Here is a 20,033-nt window from a genome sequence, read left to right as displayed (position 1 = left end):
ACTCCTTAAATGTCAAATCTTAAATTCCTCTATCAGATCACCCTCAGTCTTTTGTTTTTCTTTAGAAAAGGGGATTCAGCCTATTCAATTTTTCCTTGTTATTATCAGTTTTCTATCATTTCAGAATATTTTTATTGTATTTTCCCTAATGCATCTGATTTCCATACAGTGTGCCAATTATGGTCTAGACAAAGTTATATACTTTAACAGAAATTTAACATACCTTCTCTGCTTTTCAGTTCAATATCTCTAGAACTGAAACCTAGTGCCTTGTTTTCTTTTTATTTTATAATGTGTGGAATATAGGTTATCTATATTGAAATTAATTTGTCAATTATGTGCCCATTGTGCAAGTTACTTAATCTCTTCAGTTGATTTAATACTTTCTATAGAGCAACCATTTTTTTTGTGAAGTAACATTGTACTATAACAGTTATTCTTAAAGCTGATCATGTCACAACCTTAAAATGCTTGGGCAACAGCATATTTAACAAATTTATAAAATTTGTGGTTACAAATCAGCATCTATTAATAGTGCTGTATGAATATAATCTGTCAAATGTCTGCAGGTATTTGTTGTATGTTAACAATATAGTAATGAGTCTAACACAATATGGATTTAGCCTGATGACTGATAAATAGAAAACAGAATTCCAATGAAGGGTTAGATCATTGCACTGGTATATAATACTGCCTTCACCTTTGGAAACCACCAAGAGGTAATGGAACTTCTTAACCATGTAGTAATTCTCAAATAAATTTAAAATGTCTGATATTGCTAGGATAACTTTTGTTTTTGTTTTGAAAAACATAGCACTATTTGACTTACTGATCATAATTTAATGTAAGGATTGGCCAAAACTGCAATGCAATATATAGTAGCAACCTACTTCTAAAAGACTCATACGGATATTCAAGTTAGGAGTAGAAGTAGGCCACTCATCCCCACAAGCTGGCTCTGCTAATCAATAAAAATAGGGTTGATCTGATTATTTGACATTTGATCCTACCTCTGGTAACCTTTCACCCCCTTGATTTTTCAAGAACCTGAGTCGATAAAGTGTGGTACTAGAAAAAGCATATCTTTACCTCTCTCAAAAATATTGAACACCTCTGCTGCCATTGCCTTATGAGGATGTTTTCCAAAGATGCTTGACCTGTGTGTGTGTGTGTGTGTGTGTGTGTTGGGGGAGGGGTGGGGGGGTAGTATTCTCTTAAATGAGTACTGTTTCTTAGACAATTACGCCTAGTTTTAGGTTCTACCAGAAGGGAAAAGAATTGTTCTTTCCACATCCACCCTGCCACGATTGCTCAGGATTTGTGATTTACATTATGGAAGTTATTTTCTCAGTAAACAGTTGCTGCATGTTTCTTTTTCTTTTTCTCTTCCCTTATTCCTATTTTGCCCTTACCACTGGACAGTAGATGCTGCTGAAAAGGCAGATAAAGGTAGTATTTAGAAGATGAGAAATCGTAGCTGATGAATGGAGAGTTGCACAGCTTGAGAACAATTGGGACAACTGTTCCTACCATTATATACTTCCCTATATCATGATGATATGGCTTAGAGTGCTAATTCATCTTCTGGAATTATGTGGTGACATTTCCGTCCTATCAGACCATCATTCCTCCTCATGAAACTCACTCTCTCACAAGTTGCAGAACCTATCAAGCACCAACCAATAAGAAATGGGCCCTGAATCGTGTGTAGTATATTACGCACAACAAAGCCTAGAATTTTATGGCATTTCTTGCTGGTAAATTGACAACTTAACTCTTCCCCACCACCATCACCCCCACCCCTTTTAAGGAGCTGCCCTTGCCAAGATTCTCTCTGTAGCAGATTTTCTTCACATGATGTTTCTTGGTAAAGAAAATATCCCAAAGTAAAAACTTTCCTCCCAAGCAAATAAATTTAAAAGCGATTTTTTAAAAAAAAACAAAGTTTAAATAGATTGTCAGCAGTTATTGATGACGGCTTCTCCTTGGATTCCACGTAGGTTAACACCCAATCTGAATAAACCTTGTACTACCTTTTATAATAAAAATAAACAATCAGATATGGTGAGAATAGAATTTAATTATTCGGAATTGTACATCAAAAGAGAATTTGTGGGACGGAAGATAGAAGCAGACTTTGTGTCCTTTAGGGGAGAAAAACACTTTATAGAACGGAACATTTTCTGTTTGGGGTTGATTCAGTTCAATTAGATATTTTTCTTTTGGTGGATTTTTCTTCCCTCTGCTGTCGGAAACTCATGTCAAGTTTAAATACTCCCGACGAGACTCCAGCAAGCGGATCTCTATCTCCTAATTGGGATAGGGATTGTTATTATTAACCATAGTGCCAGCTGGTCTCCCCATGCAGTTGCGATGGGATTCTAATCGCATTGTCTCAAAAGCGACAACCAGCAGCACCTCCCTTGTAAATCATGGATTCATGATCTCGCTTCTGACACCAGGATTTCGGAATCTTGCGAGATTTTACCGTTGCGTGCTGCCAGCCAGAACTATCGGTTGATGATTTTGGGGCCACGTGATTTAAATTGTCTGCAACAAGAATTGCACGGTCCCAGGAAATGTTTACACGAAGCAATTTAATTGCAAAAAAAACGTATGGCAATTATTAACCATTTTGTCTGTTGCAGTTCTTCATCATTGCCTTATCAACACTAGGTGGTGTTTAGGGATTTTTTTTCCCTTTGTTAAAATGAAAATAATGTTGGGAACACAAAATGAAATAGAATTGTAATAATGCATCGTTCCAGGTTTTTTTTGCTTGATTTTGACTTTTTGACAATTGAATTGTATAGAAAGCTCATGTCCAGATGGTGTCTCTCCTGTTAGCTCTGTTTCGAACAAAGCATCCTATCAATCATTTTGGATGATTCCCAATGCACATTATTCCAAACAGGGACACGCTTTGTAGATGTATAGAAAGGAACAAATTACATGCTATTCACACAAAATAAAGAAACATTTAAACACACACATGACACTGTGTGCCATATTTCTAAGGATGACTATTTTTGACAAGTTAAGCCGATTTGAATCGTTGGCAATGGGCCAGAAGAGAAATAGTGGAGCTAATTAGACTTACTGCGAGTTACAGGTAACACACCATAAACACATTTTTTAAAAACACATTGATTAAAGCGACTGCCATTGCGTTTGATGTCTCATCCACCTAGCCCCCGCTCAAATCAAGCTACAAAGCCTTGGACGAAAATAATGGCCATGAGGAAATGTAATCAGAAAATAGCGGGCTAGCTAGAATAATTCTGTTCTGCCTCAAGGCTGGTCTGTCCTTATTGATGAATGTATCATTTAGTAACGTGCAAGCACACACATATTCAGTGCAATCAAAAATTGGTCACGTAATCGACGAGATAAAACAATTCATTTTCATAAAACAATTCATTTAAATAAAGACTGATGTTACAGTTTATAATGCACGTCACCGTCTTAACACTATTTGCAATATTTCGTGGTTCCATGTGTTTCAATAAATACAACGCTGTTGTTTACTGGCCGCCCTTCTAATTGATAAGAAGGAACTAGGCCTCCAGCTCTCGAATTGCAGAATACAAATGAATTCGGCAACGTAAATTACAGTAAAAATAAAATATGTACAATATTTACGAAGCTACATAGCGAATTGTTTATTTTGTTATTTAAAATAAGCAGTATCAACTGGAAGCAATAAATGTTATATTTTAAAAAGAATACACTAATAATAAACATAAATACCAAAATTCAGATGTAAATGTACACAGAGCTCATCCTCAGCATAACTAACACTGACCATTTTCTGAATGCACGGAAGCACGCTCGGTGAAGCTATATAAAAAAAATCCCAGCGTTGAGAGATTAGCCTGGTCTCTATAGCAGTAACAGATCCGAGCAATGGGATTCACTAAGTGTACATGAACATTACGCAAGATCCTGCGCCTTCAATCCATCGAGAAGGGGTTAGAGGGACCCTGTTCGCTCTAACAGGATTTTAAAAATCAGGACTCAGGACAGAGAGAGAGAGAGAGAGAACCATCTCGGAAGATCCCTTGATTCAGTACCATCTAGTCCAGACTGCTCTGAAAACACAAGCATCCTCCCTCCAGCATTAGAGCAATGCTGCAAGATTGGAAAAAAACATCAGGTCTGTTGTTTTTCTCTTGAGGTGTCGAGACGCATTGCTGTGCCAAAAGGCGTAATCCTCCTAACCAACTGAATCTCGTCGTTTCTTTAGAAGATTTCCTTATAAATATGACAGCAGTTTTGAATATTTATCACAGGCGGTCGAGTCCCAGATGACTGGATTTTGTAGTAACCGACCGTTGGGTAATTTTTGCTGGATCCATTATCTTTGTTGAAGGCGTTGCTTGTGTTTCTTCTTTCTTGTTTGTTTGTGTTTTGTTGCCCGGCTGCTTTAATTGTCCAGGCGCCTTCTTGCTCTGAATTGTGATCCTCATTTCATGCATGTCCAGGGGTGGCAGGTTCGATTTTGACGATGGAGGGTCGTATTGTGGAGGTTGGGAAGATGGCAAGGCTCATGGACATGGCATCTGCACCGGCCCAAAGGGCCAAGGGGAGTACGCGGGCTCTTGGAGCCATGGCTTCGAGGTGGTTGGAGTGTACACCTGGCCAAGTGGTAATACCTACCAGGGGACATGGGCACAAGGAAAGAGGCATGGCATCGGAGTGGAGAGCAAGGGAAAGTGGGTCTACAAAGGCGAATGGTGCCATGGTTTCAAAGGACGATATGGGGTTCGGGAGAGCATTGGCAGTGGAGCCAAGTACGAAGGGACCTGGAACAATGGACTACAAGATGGATACGGAACAGAGACCTACAGAGATGGAGGTAGGAAAAGGAAACTTAATCAGTGTTTCAATGAATCATACTTCCCAAAATAAAAGGTTTTTGGAGGCGAGGAACATGGTGGCAGCAATAAAGCTGTATTCAAACGTTTTTGGGCGTGCCGAAAAGTTGATAATTGGAGGTGGCTATCTTAGGGGGAGCCCAGGATCAACAACACTGCGTATAATGTATAAAATCGTTCTAAACTCTGCAACGTTTTCCATGACAAATTCTAAATTCCAAATTGAGGACGTGTGAGGTTTCAGAGTCGGTTAATGTTACTCGCTGGTGAAACTGGACAACTCAATTCCAGGCCCAATCGTAAAGAACAGCTACAATGTTAGGTATCTAATCAGAACAGAAAGAATCGGTGCAAGACCCACAGGCGGAAACTAAAAAAATAAGATTTAAATTTACACCCTTGTTAAAAAAAAACGTGCAGCTCAGGTTGAACTCCTAACAGACCCCATAATTGTAAATTTGTTCAACCATCACCAATTGTTAAAGGAGGGAAACTTGACAAAAACCGACTAAGGAGGATGCTTATTAGAATAAGTAAAACGAGAATTGTCAGATCAAGGGAAAGTGGGATGCAATGCAAGAAATTGATCACCCACAAAACACTGTTACATTCATTATTTATCTGCAATACCAGATGTGGATGATTGGTTGGTTCTCCACGGTAACAGAAAACCAACACCAGAGAGAAACGTAATTTTGAATGTGCATAAAGCAACCATTAAGCTAGACAAGCAAAGAACATCATGAGCTGTAATCATTTGGTTCCAGACAGGAATGAGAAGATGGTTTGAGGTGAACGCAAAGACGTTGTGATAGGCTAGTGATGACTAGGCAAAGATTTTAAATTAAGACGCGGGTCTGCTGAGTTTGCAGAAACCGTGTAATTATTGCATCTAAGTTTTCGATTTATACGCCTAAACACCGGTTGTGTTTCCTTGGCGACTGTACAACACGTTTTCCGCATCGTGCATTGTGGAATAATTTATTCTTAGCGCTATTGTGATTGTGGGGCTACTGTATCCAGATGTAATCTGAAGGAGTGGAGAAGCTATTGGGTGTGCTTCAACTTTGCGTGATATAAACTGGCATAAGGATTTAATCCGCTTGTCGACGGTCTTAGTAAAGTCACCGTGCCACCAAATATCTTTGTGAAACATGCATGAGATAGGAAATAACCAGACTTAAAAATCCAAGAGCCCTTCAGGGGACCTGACAATATGTACACGGAATTATAGATATCGTGGCACATATTTAAGGGATAGTTTTTGTAGGACCAAGAAAATGATGTGATGCTGTTAAAAGAAAGATTTCTGATGAGTATACAATCAATTATTAATTTATAAGAAACCACAAACAAGTCTTTATTGAATGATTCCGACTACACTACGCTATGGGTTTAAATTACAAAAAGTATGATGGAAAGGGAAGTTTGTTGGATGAAAGCAAAAGCGAACGTAACCAGAAAGATGTCAGAGAATTCATGAATTACCCAATTCCTGCAGCAGACAGTGCACAGGGAAAACTGGCATCACCTCAGCCTGAACTAGGGAAAAACCTCACAGACGTTATTAACATACTAACTTTCATATCCTTGTGGGAATGGCAAAACGTACCCTTTCATTGACACCCTCATTGGTTTGGCTCAACTGGTCCTCACCATTAACAATTTTTCCTTCGAATCCTCCCACTTCCTCCAGACAAAGGGTGTAGCCATGGGCACCCGTATGGAACCCAGCTATGCCTGTCTCTTTATTGGCTATGTAGAACAGTCCATCTTCCATAGTTACACCGGCACCACTCCCCACTTCTTCCTCCGCTATATTGATGACTGCATTGGCGCCACCTTGTGCTCCCGCGAGGAGGTTGAGCAATTCACCAACTTCACCAACACATTCTACCCTGATCTTAAATTCACCTGGGCCATCTCTGACACCTCCCTCCCCTTCCTGGACCTCTCCATCTTCATCACTGATGACCGACTTAACACTGACATTTTTTACAAACCCACTGACTCCCACAGCTACTTGGATTGCACCTCGTCCCACCCTATCTCCTGTAAAAATGCCATCCCGCATTCCCAATTCCTTCACCTCCACCGTATCTGCTCCCAGGAGGACCAGTTCCACGACAGAACACATCAGATGGCCTCCTTCTTTAAAGACTGTAATTTCCCCTCCCATGTAGTTGAAGATACCCTCCAATGCATCTCATCCATGTCCCACACTTCCGCCCTCAAACCTCACCCTTCCAACCACAACCAGGACAGAACCCCCACCTCGGTTCCTCACCTTCCATTCCACCAACCTCCACGTATCATCTGCTGACATTTCCATCACCTACAAACAGACCCCACCACCAGGGTTTTATTTCCCTCCCCACCCCTATCCGCTTTCTGCAAAGACTGTTCCCTCCGTGACTACCTGGTCAGGTCCATGCCCAACTCAAACAACCCACCCTCCCCTCCTGGCACCTTCCCCTGCTACCACAGGAATTGCAAAACCTGCACCCACACCTCCTCCCTCACCTCCATCCAAGGCCCCACAGGAGCCTTCCACATCCACCAAAGTTTCACCTGCACTTCCACAAATGTTATTTATTGTATCTGTTGCTCCCGATGCGGTCTCCTTTACATTCTTTAGGGAACATCTCCAGGACAACCCCACTGCCCTGTGGCTGAACATTTCAACTCCCCCTCTCACTCTGCCGAGGACATGCAGGTCCTGGGTCTCCTCCACTGCCACTCCCTCACCACCTGATGCTTGGAGGAAGAATGCTTCATCTTCTGCCTCGGAACACTTCAATCCGAGGGCATCAATGTGGACTTCATCAGTTTCCTCATTTCCCCCTCCCCCCACCTTACCCAAGTTCCAACCTGCCAGCTCAGCACCATCCTCATGATCTGTTCTACCTGTCAATCTTCCTTCCCAACTATCCAGCCCCACCGCCCCCGTCCTATTTATCTCTCCACCCCTGAGGCTCCCTGCCTCGTTCCTGATTAAGGGCACCTGCCCGAAACACGATTTTCCTGCTCCTCGGATGCTGCCTGACCTGCTGTGCTTTTTCGGCACCACTCTAATCTTGACTCTGATCTCCAGCATCTGCAGTCCTCACTTTCACCTAATCATTTTTATTGTCCAGCTCACTGAGCCTACAGTAAAATATGTAAATATGAATTATTGTTAAGTATTTGTAGATGTTTTCTTTTATTTCTGGAATCACTCTTCCATCTGCCCAACTATAGGCTTTATATGAGTTGAAGCAGAAAAATATATTCACTTTTGTACCAACCTCTTGAACTAAGCCTTTGGCCAGTCTTATGTCTCAGTAGTATCAGGTTTGCGAAATAAGTTTCCCATGAAGCGCCTTTGGACATTTCATTGCAGTGAAAGGGAGATATAACAAGTTGTTGGTTTACACTGTGATCATTGGTCTTTTAATGTGAGGATAGGAGGAATATATATCTATATCTAAATAACTTAATATGTAAACAAGTACTTTCTGTCCACACACTAGGCTATCGTTTCTGATCCAGACATTTATAAGAACTCCTCAGTCTACAAACTCTTCTAGGAAACAGCAGTTAATCAGTAATTGACCTTAGAATTTACAGCAATTCAACTTTGTAGTTTAAAGGGTCAGGTAATTAAACATAACTGAACCCCAGGAGCACAATAACATAGATTGCAAGGTATAGCACCTCTGTCATTATAAATCAGAGTACTAACTCTGTCAGTCTATTACAGAAAATAACCCATGTTTCCAAACATAATAGGACTTTTCATTTTATTGTTTTAAAATTTTATTAAAACCCAATGCACGCGGATTAAATTGCATGCAATAAAATGCCACAAACACCTGTGTAATGCCTCCAATAAATGTGGAATATAAAATATTTTATAATAATATGAATAAACATCATGATACCCTGTTCCATGAAATGTACAAAAATGCTATTATATAATTGCTAAATTTTCAAAAGAAACATTGCTTTCAACAATACTTATGGCATTAGTTATTTTTCAAAATGGTCTCAATTGGAGGAGAAAGCCTTTTAATGGCAAAGATATTAGGACTTGAGCACAGTAACATGAAACGTGAAACAAGAACAAAAAAGGCAATAAGTATGCAAATAGAGTCAATATTAACAGTAGTTGGAGTCGCAGCTAGATAGGATAGTGAAGAAGGCATTTGGTATGCTTTCCTTTATCGGTCAGAGTATTGAGTACAGGAGTTGGGAGTCATGTTGTGGCTGTACAGGACATTGGTTAGGCTGCTGTTGAAATATTGCGTGCATTCCTGGTCTCCTTCCTATCAGAAAGATGTTGTGAAACTTGAAAGGGTCTGGAAAAGATTTGCAAGGATGTTGCCAGGGTTGGAGGATTTGAGCTACAGGGAGAGGCTGAATAGGCTGGGGCTGTTTTCCCTGGAGCTTCGGAGGCTGAGGGGTGACCTTATAGAGGTTTACAAAATTATGAGGGGCATGGCTAGGATAAATAGGCAAAGTCTTTTCCCTGAGGTAGGGGAGTCCAGAACTAGAAAGCATAGGTTTAGGGTGAGAGGGGAAAGATATAAAAGAGACCTAAGGGGCAACTTTTTCACGCAGAGGGTGGTTTGTGTTATGGAGTGAGCTGCCAGAGGAAGTGATGGAGGTTGGTACATTTAAAAGGCATTTGGATCGGTATGTGAATAAGAAGGGTTTGGAAGGATATGCTGCAGGTGGGACTAGACTGGGTTGGGATATCAGATCAGAATGGATGGGTTGGACTGAAGGGTCTGTTTCCATGCTGTACATCTCTATGACTCTAATGCCTATATCTGGAGTAAAATATGGAACTAGTTTGCAATAAAATTAGGCTGACATACTTGTTACCTATCCCTTAAACTATGATTCACTTAAAAAGCATTGATTCTCAAAGTCATGCTACCAGGACACATTTGCACTTTTCGGAAAATCATTTTCTGTAATTTAGTAGCTTTACACTAAAATGGCCTCAAAGTAGAATCTAAATCCATTGCCATAGCTATGGTGTGGCCAGCTTAAATTTAAAAGAGGCTTCTTCTCAGGTGTCCAATGGTCTCAGGTAATGGACTTCCTGTAATATAGATATATTCATCCAATGATCTAAACATGACATTGATTGCCATTTTAGCAGAATTGGTCAGAATCTATACAGGGTCTAATCTCTTCTATGACTGAAGAAGCCAAAATGTCTTCCAAAGTAAATGTGACAGTACATTTGTGAGTCCAAAATGTTGAAAATGAGACAACATTTCACTTCAGTCCAGCACCACCAAACTCCACAATCACCTTCACCTCACTGCACACCCTTCAGCAAGTTACATTTAAGGTCAATCTGGATGTCTTGATGCCTCAATCAGATGAATTGCACCATAGCATTTGTTTATGCCTCACAGAATTTGAATCCCAAACATAGACCTACAAAGTTTAGTGGAGGGTTGGAGCTTCTTGGTCACTGAAACAGGCAGGAAACCAATTCTGTCATTTGGTTACGCAAACATGAAAAGCACCCGCTTGACTTTAAATTGTGTTGGTTGCATCCTGATTGAAATGGTTAACTGGGATCATCAAATACTATTGTGGGAAGAAAAACTTCCAGTTGCTTGATACACATAAAATCAATGAATGCCATACACAATATTAATGGATTAGGGTAGTGATAGTGGGAGATTTATTAACTAGGGTCTTCATAGTGTGAAACGTTTAGAGGGAGCAGAATACATAAAATACATTGAGTAGAACCTTTCAAGCCAGTGTGAAGAAGCCTGTACAAGAGAGGGTGTGGTTCTGGATTTGATTTTAGGTAATGAAGCTGAGCAAATTGTTGAAATGTCAGTGGGGGACCATTTTGCAGACAGCGATCATACCACTGTATTCAATATTCTTATGGGTCTGAAATCAAAGTTCCAAACTGAGGGAAGGCTGATTTTCATAAGATCAGGTATGAATTGGCCAGAATAGACTAGGACCAGATACATTTAGGTAAATCTGTGTCAGAGCAGTGGGACGCATTCAAGAAGGAAATAAGGAAAATACAGAAAGATGCTCCACTAAAGATAAAGGGTGAGGCAAATAAATCCTGTGAACTCTGGATATCATGGGATATACAGTATTGGATAAGAGGAAAAGGGAGACCTATAGCAAATACTGAGGGCTGTAAACACCAAAAACCCGAGAGGAGTACAGAAGGTGCAAGAAGGATCTTCAAAAGGAAGTTGTGAAAACAAAAACGGGACATAAAAGAATAATGGCAAGTGAAAGAAAGGAAAATACAAAGCTATTTTACAAGTACATTAAGTGTTCTGTGAAGGGAAAGAGTAGGCCCCATTAAGGACCACAGTAGTAATTTGTGTATGGAGCCAGAGGACATAGGTAGGGTTCTAAATTAATATTTTGTGTCAATGTTCACTCGTGAGAGGAAAGTATGAGTACAGAAATCAGGGAGAAGCATAGAGATATAATTAAATAAATTAAAACAGACAGAGAAGAGGTTCCAAATGGTCTGGCAGGCTGAAAAGTAGATACATTTTCAGGGCCAGTGAAATGTAACCCTGGCTGTTGAATGAGGTAAGGGGGGAAATGGCATTCCTCTCTGGTCACAGGATGGGTGCTGGAGAACTTGCCAGCAGCCATTGTGTACCACCTTTCAAGATGAAAGGAAGAGATAAAACAGGAAACTACAGATCAGTCAATCTAAACTCTGGGGAAACTACTTGGAAGCAATTCTGAGGGACAGAATTAACCTGCACTTGGAAGTGCTGGGAATAATTAAGAACACTCAGCACGCTTTTGTTAAGGGGAAATCATGTCTGACAATTGAAATGAAATTTTCAAAGAGGTGTGTAGATGAGAGCAATTCATTTGGACTTCAGCAAGGTTTTTAATAAGGTCCCGCATGGGAGCCAGAGTATTGTGTCCAGAGTATTGTGTCCATATCCCACTTTATAGGAGGGATATGATTACACTAGACAGATTGCATGGGAGATTTACCAGGATGTTGTTTGGGCTAGAGAGATTTCGTTCTGAAGAGAGATTGGATAAACTGGAAGTTGTTTTCTTTAGAACAGAAAAGACCAGAGCATGGGGCACGTGGTTGAGATTATGAGGGGGAAATAGACAGAGTAGAGAGGAAGGAATGTTTCCCTTTGGTGAAAATATCAATGACCAAGGGGTATTAAGATAAGGATAGGAGGTTTAGAGAAGATGTGACAAAAGTGCTTTTCACCCAGAGGGTGGTGGGAATCTGGAGCTCACTGTCTGTAAGAGTGGTAGAGGCAGAAACCCTCATAACATTTAAGAAGTATTTATATGTGCACTTGCAATGCCAAGGTATACAAGGCTATGGGGCCAAGTGCTAGCAAATGGCTTTAGAGTAGTTAGGTGGCTGTTTTAATGGGTGCAGACACAATGGGATGAAAGGCCTTTTTTCTGTGCTTAAGACCTCCATCACTCTATTCCCTCTTTGATTGACCGAGGTAATCATATTATTCCCTCTGTGATAGAAAATCCACAGATAATGGTATGCAACAATGCAGCAGACACAAGAACTATATGTTTTCCAGAATGCACATACATCATTGTGCAGTATATGAAGGCCCTCCCAGCGACATGGAACTGCCTGAGGACTTTTATTCATGCTTTACACATAGACCTAAACTTGTTTTTGAAGGAATACATACTTCCACAGTTGTAAAATATATAAAATATTATTAGGAATTTGGTAGAAATTTGAATGCTTTGGCAGTTTCAATAGAAGTGTTGCAACGTCCCTTGATCTTCTGCTAATTTTGGTACATTCCTCTCCAATGCAGTCTATCAAAACATATATTTGCATTGATCCCACCATCATTTTCCACGTTGCTTGGGTTGCACTGGATAACTTTCAATAATGTCATTGAATCTATCAATAGCTTTATATCAAAACCAAAAGAACTGCGGATACTGTAAATCAGAAACTAAAGCATAAATTGCTGGAAAAGTTCAGCAGGTCTAGCAGCACCTGCGGAGATAAATCAGAGTTAACATTTCAGGTTGAGTGTCTGTTTATCAGAGGGTCTGAGGAAGGGTTACCCGACCTGAAACGTTAACTCTGATTTCTCTCCACAGATGCTGCCAGACCTGCTGAGCTTTCCTGGCAATTTCTGTTTTTATTACCATTTTATCACCACCTACAGAAAAAATATTTATCCGTGGCTGGATGAAATATGTGGCCAAAAGGAAAGGAAGACTACAAGGGGTACAGGACAACAAACATTGGTAGTGCACTGTCAAAGTCCTATAAACTCCAGGTCATGGAAACAGCATTGCTTCCATCAGGAGTAACAGATTTAGTGGAGGTGGAGCTTTTGGATGGATACCAATTATACATGCAACAAGCTTCAAGTGCTCATTGTAATGGTACATTTTAAAACCACAATTTCAGGTCATCCCTATTCATATTTGCTAACAGCCTACCCTCTAAAACAATCTTTTCTATCAATCTACTTTTTATGTTGGCAGTCTGTAACTATGGAAACACATGCTAGGCTATATATATAAATTTATATGAGCTGTGACAAAAGCCACCATATTTTAATGCAGTTTTTGTAACAAGTCAGTTATTTCTGTTTATTTTATGATCACATAATTTCTTGCTCTGTAAGGTAAAAGCGGGATTGTTTGTGCAATTATATTTCATTATCTGAGCTTAAAATGATTGCTTGCAAGGGCATCATACTGTAGCTTAATATTACTCTAATTCAAACAGGCATCTTGCAGAGAAGTACTTGATACTAATCATAAGCTGGACCCTGGCTTAATTTTGTCCTTCCAGACTCAAGGATGCTGAGCCCGTGTAGCATTCTAATATCTGGCTATAATCAACTTAGAGCTGAAGGAGGTAAATTTTGGCCTTATTTTCTATACATTAAATATCACCTTGTTGCAAATCAGAGATGAAAATATGATTAGGAGATTGTTGCAATGTTCCTTTCAAAACCACAGAGATTTATTTTCAATTTGTTAAAATAAATTAAGTCCAAAGAGATGTCTTTTGGTGCCATATGATCCTCTTGACCAAAATGTCCTTTTTATACTTTGTATAAATAATAATTAAATACAGAAATTTAACCCAAGAAATTAAACTTAGGAAATACTGTGCATGCCCATTTGTGTACAGGGTGGGCTTCACTTGCCACGGGGAGATTCTTAATAATGGTCTAACATATTCTTCATTGAATCAAATTTAAATTTATTTTAAAAATGCTGATAAAACTTAATTTAGCTCATTTTAAGTTTTCAATTTGGCACTGACTTGAACAGAATTATCATGACGCTTAGTTATGTGAACATAAGGAGTGGCTTTTTCTCAGTCCCTGAAACACATAGGAATTAGTGATAAAGTCGGGAGAATTGTGCAAGATCGGCATTGAGGAGCTACCTGCCATTGAGAGCAAAAGGTCCTACTTTCAAACCAAGTGCTGAACAGTAAGGTGAGATAGTTTTTAGTGGACAGTGAGAAGTCTAATAGCATGGATTAACAAGTATTAACTTGTATTAATACATTATTATAAAATCTCACTTCATATGCAGTTTTCCATTCTCACATCCGCTACAGAGAAATCAGATGGCTGCAATTCACAACATGAAAGTTCAAAGAGTAATCTGGCGTTTCAAGTTTATTGCTTGCTTCCTCAGGCCTTCATCAGTTATTGACATATCAGGGCATGCTCCGTGGACAGTAATCATATGCATACCCCAACCAGTAGGACCTCCTGATTTCCATCTTTGTTTTAGCCCACATTAATACTCACTCACTTGGATAATAATTACAAGTTCTACCTACATTAGAAACCAACGATCTCATTAAGTAAAATCCACAGTTTCCTCGTATTTATGATAACATTAAGATCGTGTACAATACCACGACTGTACTTTGTACCATATTCCTGAAACACAACATAATGGATTTGTTTTTTGACAACATGTGAAGTATAAATGTTCCATTCACTGATTTTGGCTTCCTTTGCAATTGCCTGTTCCCTCACCACTACCACCAACCACCCCCTCCCCCTCCCCTTCATTTTCACAGTGTCCTCTGGATAGGAGGTCAGAGTAGTTAAAACCAATGGCTTATCCATGATTATATGGCTGGCTGTTCTTCTCTGCTGTCATGAGTTCCTCAACCAAACTCCAAGAAAAATAAATTTTGAACATTCAACAAAAATTGCATGAACAAATATCAGATTGATGATTTGATGGCATTTGATTGAGAATGTAATATTATTACCTTTGGATGTGTTTATGTGGGTTCCATACCTTAGATTTCTTTGCGAGGCCAAACTGAGAACATTGACAGATTAATAATACTTGTAGGATTACATTTTTTTTGAATATATAGAATTCAAAGTGAATACTTTAGCTGTATAATATTTAGACAATATTTAGACAATTTAGACTGGTGGGGTGCTCGCCATAGTTCTAATGAGTCTCCAGTAGATTTGCTATGAGGATGTCAGTGCATCTTTTAGTTCAGGAACAGTCATAATAACTTTTGTGATAAATTTATACCCAGCGAGGAATAAATTGGGCAAGAAAAATGTTGTTAGATGCACAAAGTCACATCAGATTGGATAGCACTGCACCCATAGAATCTAGCAAGGACAGTTATTTTTTCTCTCTTTCTTTCATTCTTAGGATGTAGTCACCTCTGGCAAGGATGACATTTATTATCCATTGTCATCTGTACAAATAAGGTGGACATGGATCTTTTTCTTAAGCTGCTGAGTTGTAATTTGATATAATTGAGTGGTTTAGTGGTCACTTCAGATGGTAGTTAAATAACAACCAAATTAACATGGGATGCAAATCATATATGGGTCAGATTGAGCAAGGTGAGTTTTTTTTTCTCTAAAGGACCTAAACAAACCAATCAAATGTTTCTAATATTGCCATGGTCACCAAATGAAGAAACAAGAATACAAGCCACTTGAGAATGCTGCAATAAGATGGAATAACAAGTTCATAGGAAGAATAACATGAAATTAAATGCACTCAAAATGCAAAGAATGATAATAAAAATACAGGTCCTTGAATAGTTAGCTATTTTAGCAGCCCTTATAAATGTAAAATATTATTGAAGAAAGCATTTTTCAAATTTCAGATGCTTATGAAATTCAAACAATATGGCTACCCAGTGGATAATCTAACTTACATCCATATTAGCAATGCCCTGAACAAAGCAGTATGACATATATCTACACTGTGAAGCATTGTGCATCCCACAGCATTGCAACTGCAATAAAGGTTGGTGGGAAAATGGAGATCATTTTCCAACTGGAGCCTGTTAAATAGCTAAATACTTCATTCATCTGCAAAATAAAATCAGAATCTGAATATTTGAACCGCTTCATGATTCTTGAGGAGCATTGACAAGGGAAGACTTTAAAACAATGGTGAAGCTGTGTGACAACCTGATGAACTGCATTGTCCATGCTTTAAAAACTCTGGGGGCAAATTTAGCCCACTGTGTCTGTCTGAAAGTGGAATGGTACAGCATTGTTAAAATTGCTTCAGTCTAATTACTACGGATTTCCAGCCAACCATCATTTTAACTGTGCATTTCTTTTAGAAAGCCTGCCCCAGCACACAATCTGCTTTTAAAACATAATGGAATTGGTCTCTCAGGTGCTCTAACAGCATATTTAAAAGGGAGCTTGGTTGGAGACAATTGGATCACAGAAATCTATGTGTTACTGTGCAGTTTGGATTATCAAGCGAGTTTTCAGCTTTCAGATTGTTTCTTTGAGATTTTTTAAAAATGTTACTTTCTCCAATTAATTATGTTTTTATTTTTAAATGATAAAATTTGATTTGAATTAAGAAAAAATATGGAGAAAAAGGTGCAGTGGCAATTTCAACAACCAATAAATGAGTTTGTGAAAGCTCAGCTGCTTATAGAAGACCATGATCCACTGAGAATCTAAAACAGACTAAACCAAAAGGGCAAGGTAAAAACAATGACTGCAGATGCTGGAAACCAGATTCTGGATTAGTGGTGCTGGAAGAGCACAGCAGTTCAGGCAGCATCCAAGAGCCCCATGCCAAAGGGTCTCATACCATTCACCACCCAGGTTCCAAATGCAGGATGGACAAAGGGAAAATTCTGCAAGGAGATTTAAGTCCTACCTGTCTCAAAGGTGTGAACAGATTGTTTATAAAATATCTACTTAGAGGAGGGACTGAGAATTGATGAGGGAGTGTATAAGGTCCCAAAACGTCCATTAAGTGAAAGTGACCACTTGTCCATTTCAGTGGCTTGAAGGTAATGATTGATGTTCATTTTCATGAAGTCTCAAATGTCAGATGTTGGTAACTTCAAACCAGCATCTATCATTCCATGGTACTGTGCATCATCTTCTCCTTTGGGAGGAATACACAGTGTTAATTGGTTGCTGGAGTCAGATATCAGCTGCTGGTAGGCTCATTAGTTAGCCTGTCAGCATTAAAAGGTAGGTAGAGAAATCCAAAATTAGAGGGCATAAGTTTTAGGTAAGAGCAAAAAGATTTAAAAGGGACCTGATGGGTAACTGTTTCACACAGAGGATGGTGCATATATGGAATGAGCTGCCAGATGAGGTGGAGGCAGATACAATCACATCATTTAAAAGGCTTCTGGCTCGGTGTATAAATAGGAAGGGTTTAAAGGAATATGGGCCAAATGGGACGAGATCAGTTTAGGTTATCTGATCAGCACAAATGAATTGGACAGTAAAGTCTAACTGTAGGTTATAACTGTATAACTCTATGACTCCATGACATGTAACTTCTGACTGGAGGAGCAGAAAGTGGTGCAGGCACTGTGTTCAGGTCTTCACAGATGAATGGTGGCAGGGGGTCTGCTTGGGCGGTGCAACAAGTGCAAGGAATGGGATATTGGCAAGTGTGTGTGGAATGATCTGTGCCAGCAGATGGGAATGTGGCACTAAGTTTGTGAGCAAGTCAGTAGGAAGGTAAAGCTGAGTTCCCAGAATAGCCACATTCAAGAATTTGGAGGGGCCTTCCAAATCCACAGACCTGTGATGGGTTTATATATATATATATATATATATATATACATAAATGTGACTTCAATGAGAAGGGACGGAGGGAGAGAGGAGGAGAAAAAATATGTGTGGTAGGGAGAGAGAAATTGTGAGGGAGGGAGAAATGTGTGAAGAAGAGAGGGAGGTACAGACAGTGCAAAGGAGGGAGTGAAGACGTGTGTGAGAGACAGGGAGAGAGGTTGTGTGTGTGAGATAAGTGAGTGGGAGGGAGAGAGTGTGTGAAAGAAGGAGGGAGTGAGGGTGGGGGAGATTGGAAGGATGTAGGAGGGGGAGAATGTGTTTGAAACCTGAGACTGAGCCATACATAGTGCCACACTCTACCCCCAGTCCCTACTCCTCCTCCTTCTCCCTCCTCACTTCCTCAAAAACCTATCCACAAAATCAGGATGGATGAGGAGAAAAAGCAGATTGAAGGACAACCTTCAACATGAATTATGTTCCAGCAGCTCGAAATGTGTCTCACAAGAAATGAAAGTGAGTTTAGTGTTTCCTAACATGGGCATGCCCATTCCCCTGCCCATGTGATTAGCCATGAGGCCTAATCATTTTCCCTTTCTAGCTCTGCTTCTCAACAAAAGGCAAAATAATGATTTAGCTCCTCTGCTTGGCATTTCTTGATGGACAATCTTATTAATTACTTATTTAAATAATTGACTCATTGATTGGAATTTTTCTTTGAAAGTCATGTTTACTGTTGTCCCAAACAGCTCTTGCAAGATTAAACTTATGGGACCACCAAGATCATGATTACATACACCATTGAGTTCTTCAAGTAAGGTGTAAAAATATATATAGCAACCTCCTATTCTATACCGACCAATAGTTTCTTGTATCACTGGGGTATGCTGCGGCTGTATTGGTTAGGCCACTTTTGGAATATTATGTGCAATTCTGGTCTCCTTCCTATCGGAAGGGTGTTTTGAAACGTGAAAGGGTTCAGAAAATATTTACAAGGATGTTGCCAGGGTTGGAAGATTTGAGCTTTAGGGAGAGGCTGTGTAGGCTGGGGCTGTTTTCCCTGGAGTGTTGGAGGCTGAGGGGTGACTTTATAGAGTTTTATAAAATCATGAGGGGCATGGATAGGGTAAATAGGCAAGGTCTTTTCCCTGGGGTGGGGAGTCCAGAACGAGAGGGCATAGATTTAGGATGAGAGGAGAAAAAAAATTTAAAGGGACCTAAGGGGCAACTTTTTCATGCAGAGGATGGTGCGTGTATGGAATGAGCTGCCAGAGGGAGTGGTGGAGACTGGTACAATTACAATATTTAAAAGGCATCTGGATGGGTAGATGAATAGGAAGGGTTTAGAGGGATATGGGCCAGGTCTGCTTAATGGGATTAGAGTAGGTTAGGATATCTAACTATTTGTAGGCGGCTGTACTTGGAGGAGGTAGAGCAACAGCAGCAGTTTTCATTGAATGGTAAAGACCAAGGTTAAGGCAAGGAAGGAGTAGAATGAGGGCCATCTCTATGTCTTGCAGTCAGAGATACCAAGAATGTGATAATTGAGGACCAATTTGGCAACCATTATTACTCTGCCCTCAAATTTTGCATAAAGACTTTTGGATTAACAGTTTTTATAGCATTCTTCTTCACTCCCATAATTTTGCATTTAAGGAGATTAAAACCATTCAGCAACCATATGAATGAAGCATTGAAAATAAAGAGTTTGAAGCTGCTATTAAACCACACTGTAAACCAAAGTGCCTAATGTGATTAAGGCAATTAATTTAATGGCAAACACAATAGTTGTGAATTCATTTTGCACCCAAATGTATACCAATGGTACAAAAGCGAAGCATGTCAGATGCTGTAAATCTGAAATAAAAATAGAAAATGTTAGAAATCTTCAGCAGGCCAGGTGGAATTTATGAAGAGAGAAACAGAGCTAATGGGCAGAACTTTCTTGACCCCTGAATGGTAGACTTATTCTTAGAAAAAATCTCAGGGCTGGAAAAATAGACTTACTTGCATATTCCTGCCACTGGGAAAATTTCCCAGAGGCAATCTGGGATGGCCATTGGAAGCTTAAAACCAATTTAAATAATTAAGCTTCATT

At 39.6% G+C, this 20,033-nt stretch overlaps 1 protein-coding gene across 3 annotated transcripts in view; it reads left to right on the top strand.

Moving 5' to 3' along the window:
- The first annotated feature begins 2,068 nt into the window (after positions 1 to 2,068).
- jph3b (junctophilin 3b) overlaps positions 2,069 to 20,033 on the top strand; it is a 165,386-nt gene continuing 147,421 nt past the window's right edge. For all 3 annotated transcript variants that reach the window (XM_043706816.1, XM_043706815.1, XM_043706817.1), the window contains exon 1: positions 2,069 to 4,858. In XM_043706816.1, the coding sequence (XP_043562751.1) occupies positions 4,477 to 4,858 (382 nt within the window). In that variant the 5' untranslated portion in view covers positions 2,069 to 4,476. The remainder of the gene's footprint in view (positions 4,859 to 20,033) is intronic.

Source organism: Chiloscyllium plagiosum, chromosome 17 (genome assembly GCF_004010195.1).
Source record: "Chiloscyllium plagiosum isolate BGI_BamShark_2017 chromosome 17, ASM401019v2, whole genome shotgun sequence".
Classification (NCBI taxonomy): Eukaryota; Metazoa; Chordata; class Chondrichthyes; order Orectolobiformes; family Hemiscylliidae; genus Chiloscyllium; species Chiloscyllium plagiosum.
The sequence above is the reverse complement of the archived record's forward strand: the minus strand, read 5'-3'. Positions and strand labels throughout refer to the sequence as shown.